We start from the raw sequence: 6,851 nt of genomic DNA on the forward strand, positions 1-6,851 counted from the left end.
CTTCCTTAACTGTGACTACACACCATAGTCCTCCCCCCCTTCCCAGTTTGGAAGGAAGCAAAGTGAACTATGCCATCTCACAGATACTCTCTCCATGCTGTAACACACGATCTCTTTCAAACTCAAGGCCAAGCAGAGCAGGACACCAGCTCAGAGGCTGACCAGCATCAGAGCTGCAGCTCCGGGCCAGCACTTGGGACTTCCGCCCCCTCCAGATCCACGCAGCAGAGCTCAGACTGTCACTGCTGGAAGGCTGGGCAGGGCTGGGTCAGGAAAGGCACCAGGTCAGCATCTCTCCCTCTGTTCCAAAGGCGTATCAGGGAACTGGGAGCTTCAAAAGCCCCAGGTGGCACTGGTTACCACTCTTACCTTTATGACCTTGGAAAGTAACTAAGCCACCAGACAGCAGGTCTTTTTTAACAAAACAATACATATTTTGCTAGGATGCAGGTCCTAGCACCAGGCACCTGCAGCTGGGTGTCAGTCTGGCTGGACCTTCACGCCAGACTGGCACCTACCACAGCTGCTGCCTACCCTGCAGCATCCCACGCCACCTCACTGGAGTGACTGGGAAAGCTCCTTTGGGATCAGTAAACATTAAACACATTTTTTAAACAAACTGTTTGCTTCCCAGAACAGTGCTAATAGCACAGCTCAGCAGCAGGAACACTGCTAAGATTTCTTCTGTTACAGGCATTTTGCAAACCATGTAATCAAAGACAAAAGAGAACAGAAGGTTTTTAAAAAGCCATCCCTCCTGTGAAGAGCAAGAGGGCTCAGCTCAGCCAGGCTAAACTCTCTCCTTTCTCAGCAAGCCATAGCTGAACCCACACTTGGCAAGTGCTGACAAGGAAAAGGGTCCTGATGAGACGTTTTCATTGCTGGCATTTGCACACCACTGTTACATCTCCAGAGTTTCTCTGCCAGGTCAGAAAAGTCACTGGAGCAAGAAGACAAACCTGTGCACTCAGGTACAAGTTGTGAGAGTTAGACATGTGATTCATGCTCATTTCTGGAGCTCCCCAGGGAAACAGAACAGCACTGCAAAGGCCAGTTAGCTGGGGGTGGGAGTGCTTTCCTGTCCGCAGTTGCAGGCAGGTCTCATGTTTTGGGAGATGGGAGACCCAAGTTAAAATAAAAAAATACATCCATGGAAATGGGGAAGCTATGGAAACAAATTATCTTGCCACTACAGAATCACAGGATTCAGGGGTGAAATTTTTACTACTTCTCTTGTTCTGGAAGATAGCTACTGACATTACAGTTCAGAGCAAAGAGCCACTCACAGAGCATGGAGAAAACCAGAGGTCAGTCCTGCACTGTTTCAAACAAAAAGTGCCACACAAAACAAATTGGACAACATTTTACCATGTTGCCATTCTCTTCTAAGCTGGGAGCCACACCAATCACTTGCCGCTCCACAGCCCTTCTCTATGGACTTTGCAAAATCAATTCTCACTTGAACTCCCCAAGATAACCAAGTATCAATGGATGGCAGGACACCTATGAACATGTCTGCCCTAGACCTGCCTCATAATCCATGACAGCAGCAGGACTGAGCAGTAACCAGCCTACTCTCAGGCCCCTGCCCTACACTCTGCTTCTTTCCTATCTGCCTCCTGCCTTCCCTCACCCCTCACTCTCTCTTCCAGCTGGATTGCTGCACCCTGAGGGTTCACAGGGAAGCTGGGAGCTAGGAGGCAGGGTTCAGACACCAGGTGAGAAAACACAAGGGAAGAGATTGTTTTCTTACTTCTTTGCATGATGCCACCCTCCAGGCCAGTTAATTGCTACCTTGCACTTGCCGTCCAGCAGGCATTGGGCTGCGGTGATGGTGGCTCCTCCCACAGCTGCTGCATACTCAAAGATCCCTTCAGTAGCTGGACAGTCATAACCTGCAGGTAAGAGTTGGTGTGTCAGATAGAACAGACCTTTTCCTCTGGGGACAGCACATTCTCTTTGTCTTGAGCTATATCTCTTTGACCACTGCTATAACTTTCTGATTCAGGCACAATAAAAAAGCTGCAGCATAAAACCGTCAGAACAGGCACCAGATCTGGACTCGCACAGCAGATTCAGGGGGTGAAACTAGGACAAAAAGTTGTATTTGGTTTGTGTGGCAAACGAAGGGGGCACAGGGGTGGCTTCAGTGAGAAGACACCAGGAGCTGCCCCCATGTCAGACACACAGCTCTAAGACAGACTCGCCACTGGCCAAGGCTGAGCCCACCAGCAATGCCAGTGGCACCTCTGGGATAACACTGAAGAAAGGATAAAAAAACCTGCAGAGCAGAAGTGAGAATATATGAAACAACTCCGCAGACACCAATGTCAGTGCAGAAGGAGGGGGAAGAGGTGCTTTGAGCACTGAAGCAGTGATTCTCCAGCAGCCCATGGTGAAAACTAGGGGGAGGCAGGCTGTACCCCCTCAGCCCATGGAGGTGAATGGTGGAGCAGATATCCACCTGCAGCCTGAGAAGGACCCTGTGCGAGAGCAGGGCAATAGTGTGAGGAGGAAGGAGCAGCAGAGACAATGTGTGATGAACTGACCACAACTCCCATTCGCAGCTCAAGGGGGAGGGAGGTAGAGGAGCTGGGAGTAAAGTTGAGTCTGGGAAGAAGGGTGGATGAGGGGGACTGTGATTTTAGTTTTGTTTTCAATTCTCACTATCCTACTCTGTTATTAATTGGCAATAAATTGAATTAATTCCCCTCAGTAGAGTCTCTTTTGCCCATGGTGAGCAATCTCACTGTCCTTATCTCGACCTCTGACCTTTTCCATTATTATTTCCTCCCCTACCCTATTGAGAAGGGGGGAGAGAGAGAGCATCTTGGTGGGCACCTGTAGGCCAGCCATGGTTTAACACACCACAAAAATCAATAATTAACACGTTACCTTGCCCTCAAATCATCCACAGATGGGTCTTGAACCACGTTCTGATCTGTGTGCCTGGTTCACCCAACCTACTGGTCCCTCATACCAGTCTTGCAAAACCACCCTCAATTCTCTGGCTGCTCTACAAGGAAAGCCCTGACACGGTCACTGGTCTATCTCCCCAGTAAAAACAGACATCCACAAAGGAGACGGGCCTAGGTACACTGCAGGTCTATAGCTAGAATATGATCTTCACCTATAGCAGCTTGCCTGGAGCCATTCTCCAGCAAGATGTGACCCCAGGGCTGCTCCTCTGCCTCCAGACAGATCAGCTTCAGAAACGTAAAGGACAGATCTAGGGGAGACTCATGAGATCAGTGCAGAACCTGCACCACTGCCTCAGTGCTGGGTCACTCCTCCTGTTCCCAAGAGTAAAGACAACACTCACAGCCACCTCGCCTGCTTTAACTACTGCATCACTCAGGCTGTTTTAAGTTCAGGCAGGCAAGAGCCCTCTGCTCAATATGTAAGCAAAGCCACCAGACAAAGAGCAGCCACTCTGGTCCCTGCCTGTAGCTTCAGGCCATTGCTCACACGTGCTGTCGGCCACCGCAGGCTTGCAGCAGCCCATCTCAGCTCTGTTCCAAGGGCCTTCTGTCCTGCCAAAGATCCTCAAAGCAGCAGCAGCTGCCTCCCAGTACACAAGGGACAGGCTGAGCTGCATGGAGCAACAGTTTGAGGCTGACAGTACCTTCTGCTGGCAACAGTGAAAATGCCAGCCTGACAGGTGATTGCTGGGTGTCGCAGTTCAGCAACACCCCATCAAAGAGTGTTTCCCTCCACAAAAAAAACCAGCAGCCCACCTGAGCTCACCCCCCTGTCTAACCTCAGCTCCAGCAAAAAAGCATCCTGGACCCAACGCTCAATTAATCTCTCACTGAAAACATGCATCCTTACCCAGTCCATACTCCACAGACTCCGGATGGTCATCATCCCCCTCCTCACTGACCTTCTGCAGGTGCTGCAGGTAGGCATCTGTGTGGAAGCTCGCCATCTCCTCCATGGAGGCCACTTTTGGCTTGACTATCCTAGGTAAAGAGCAGAAAGGCAGCATGTCAGGACAAGAGGCTCTAGAGTTTGCCTGGAACACCCAGATTTAACCTCCTCAGATTAGAAGCCTTCTTTCAGCAGTCACTGTTGAAAAAGCAAACAAAACCCCCTCCTCCTCTTGCACTGAACTATCACTTTGAGTGAGAAAGCTATTCACTGAGCTGGAGTAGGCCTTTCCCCCAGCTTGGCACTGTCTGCTGTGGCCTTCCCAACAAGGAACTGACTTTGTTCACAAGGTGCTGACTGCATTAACCTTTCCACTTTGCTTCAGTTTTTTTTCCCTTTTCTGCACCCCCAGCAGATCCAACATTCTGGTCACGCACAGAGGAAATAACAGAGTAAAAAAAACCCAGAGTATGCTATCCAGGCCCAGCACAGTGCTGCGGCAAGACAACAAGTGCTGGGTCAAGAGCTGAGCAGCACTTCCACATGCATTCAAAGCAGAGACCATCTCCGTCCTCACCAACTCGCACACCACCTTTCCCAGGTTTGGGCACTTTGCAATCTGCCTAAATAAATCCTACAACATGCTCAAGCCCTCTCCAAACCTCAGACTCCAGGGGTACTGTCAGGCAACCCAGTACAGCTCCACTGCTACTGGAAGAATGCAGAAGCTCCCAGCTCTAGCTAGCCCAGGTGCTGAGCACTTCTCACCCCATGCCAAGGCAAACAGCAGCCATTTCCCAAGCTACCAAATTGACCAGAAAGAAAAAAAATCCTTTAAAAGAGGAAGAAGTGCCAACAGGACTTTGTGGCCCTGCTGAACTGCAGCATGGTCTTTTTTAAAGATTTTATGAGATGCTACGCAAGAAGTTGAACTAAGCCTTCCTCCCATCCCTCTTACCCCCTTCATATCCCCCAGCATCAAGGGCCTAATGGGGCAGGAGGGTTCTCACTCTTCCACCTCAAATCTCATCTGGTCATCCCTCCTGACCGCTGCTGAGACCTCACAAAAAGTCTCCCAAACCAATCGCAACACAGCAAAACAACACAGTCCCTCTCAGCATCAGCACTGGCCAGTGGATTCAGAGCAGCACCAACGAGGACAGTTAGATCGGTTCTGCTCAGAGCCACAAGAGCACTGGGTGACAGTGTGCTCTAAGGAGAAAGCACAAGGCAATTTGTACTCCACTGGACCAGGAAGGGTAACCCTAAATTGCACCTGCCATAACACCACAATCTTGCCCATTTAGCAAAACAAGCAGATTTTCCTTAGGTCCTAGAAATATACACTGCGTGGGGTCCTATAATCACGCTGCCAGCAGGGACAGTTACTTGCAGCAACTCAGTTACTTCCAAACCTTAGCAGAGAAGAAAACATTCTCTTCACGGAAAACGAGAGCACTTACTTCATCTGGTCAAGTAAGGAATATGCTTCAATCAACGAATGTACCATACTGGCCTAAAAAAGATGAATAAGAGCGTGAGAGCAGCTCTAGGGTAGCAGACAGACGCACAGCGACCGGGGCTTGAATGACTGGCGGGGAAGGCACAACCGTGGCTGCCCCCAGCACCGCGCCTGCACGTGCTGCGCAGGCCCTGCCCCACGGGGGGGGCGCGGGGCACCCCCGGCGTGGCGGGAAAAGGCGCGGCAGCGCGCGGCGGCGCGGGGCGACCGGGGAGCGCCACTTCCGCGCGGCAGCCGCGCGCTGCCGCCCTGCCCGAGGCGCGGCGAGGGGAGAACCGAGCCCCCTACACCGACCCCGCGCTCCTCCTGCCCGGGGCCGGGGTCGGGGTCGCCCCCACCGCTGCCCCTTCCCCCACGCTCCCCGCACCCTCCCGCTGTCCCGGGGCCGGCGGCCTCCCTGCGGCGCCCTCCGCCCTCACCGCCGCGCTCCCAACGCCCCGCTCCCCCCGCCGGGGCCCGTTAGCCGCCCCTCGGCGCGGCGCTGACCCGCTTGGGCACTTTGCAGAGGGAGTCGCAGAGGGCCACGTACTCCGGGCTGTACACATAGACCGGCGGCGCCGCCGCCATCGAGGCCGCCACGCCGGGACGCCCGGCACAGCCGCCCGCGCGGGGCACGCCGGGACGGCCGGCTCGAGCCCCGGGGCACGCCGGGAGCTGTAGTCCCGGCCCGCGCGGTGCGGCAGGCAGCGCTCGCCGTGCCGGTGCCCCCCGCCCCACGGAGCCCCGCCGCGGGACAACACGCCGTGCGCTCGCGGGAGAGCCGTTTCATGGGGAGCCTTCGGCCCGCGCAGCTCGAGGGGGCGGCTTTCCGTTAAAAACGCGGTAACCGGCGTGAAGAAAGGCTCGAGGCCAGCAGGCGCCCCCCCAAGGGGCCCCGTCGGCGCCCAGCGCTGCCCGCGGGGCCCCCGCGCTCGGCCGCAGCCGGCCCAGGACGGAGAGCAGCGTGCCCGGGGCGGGGGGGGGCGCCTGTAAGCACGGGCGTACGGCACCCGCAGGGCAGGCGCTGCCGCCGGGAAGCAGCTCCGAGGGACTACGCGGGAACCGCTGCACGGCCCAGCCCCGAGGCCAAACGCGCGGGGGAAACATCAGCGGCAGGGGGGGAGCCGCTCCGGGGCCGCAGATGCGCGCGCGTGGGGCCGTGGCCACCCCGCACCCGCCAGGAACGGCCCCGGGGGCACGTGGCACCTGGCCAGCTCAGGGGGCAAGTTCAGCTGGTGGCCGTCACCCCCAGGGGGTGCTTCGCGGCGGCATCCCCCCGGCAGCGCGCGCTGTGCCCACCCGCCCGGAGGGGGCAGCCCCGTGGGAACCGCTGTGTGAGTGCGGCCCAGCGGACGGCCTGTTCAGCCGGGTGGCAGAGCTGCGGGAAGAACGAGGAAGGTTAAGGAGCATCAGGCGGTCAGTCTGAGAAAGACCTAGACTAGCGGAAACATGCTCCACTCTCCCTGAGGCAGCAACAGCC

General features: G+C 55.5%; 1 protein-coding gene across 2 annotated transcripts in view; it reads right to left on the minus strand.

Moving 5' to 3' along the window:
- HDAC8 (histone deacetylase 8) overlaps positions 1–6,009 on the minus strand; it is a 38,326-nt gene extending 32,317 nt beyond the window's left edge. The window contains exons 1-4 of one of the 2 annotated variants that reach the window (XM_056359599.1): positions 5,879–6,009; positions 5,334–5,386; positions 3,832–3,962; positions 1,754–1,895 (exon numbers count right to left, since the gene is read on the minus strand). In XM_056359599.1, the coding sequence (XP_056215574.1) occupies positions 1,754–1,895; positions 3,832–3,962; positions 5,334–5,386; positions 5,879–5,959 (407 nt within the window). In that variant the 5' untranslated portion in view covers positions 5,960–6,009. The remainder of the gene's footprint in view (positions 1–1,753; positions 1,896–3,831; positions 3,963–5,333; positions 5,387–5,878) is intronic. The other variant, XM_056359600.1, reaches the window with a different exon arrangement.
- Between the last annotated feature and the right edge of the window lie 842 nt (positions 6,010–6,851).

This window comes from Falco biarmicus, chromosome 14 (assembly GCF_023638135.1).
Source record: "Falco biarmicus isolate bFalBia1 chromosome 14, bFalBia1.pri, whole genome shotgun sequence".
In the NCBI taxonomy this organism is placed as follows: Eukaryota; Metazoa; Chordata; class Aves; order Falconiformes; family Falconidae; genus Falco; species Falco biarmicus.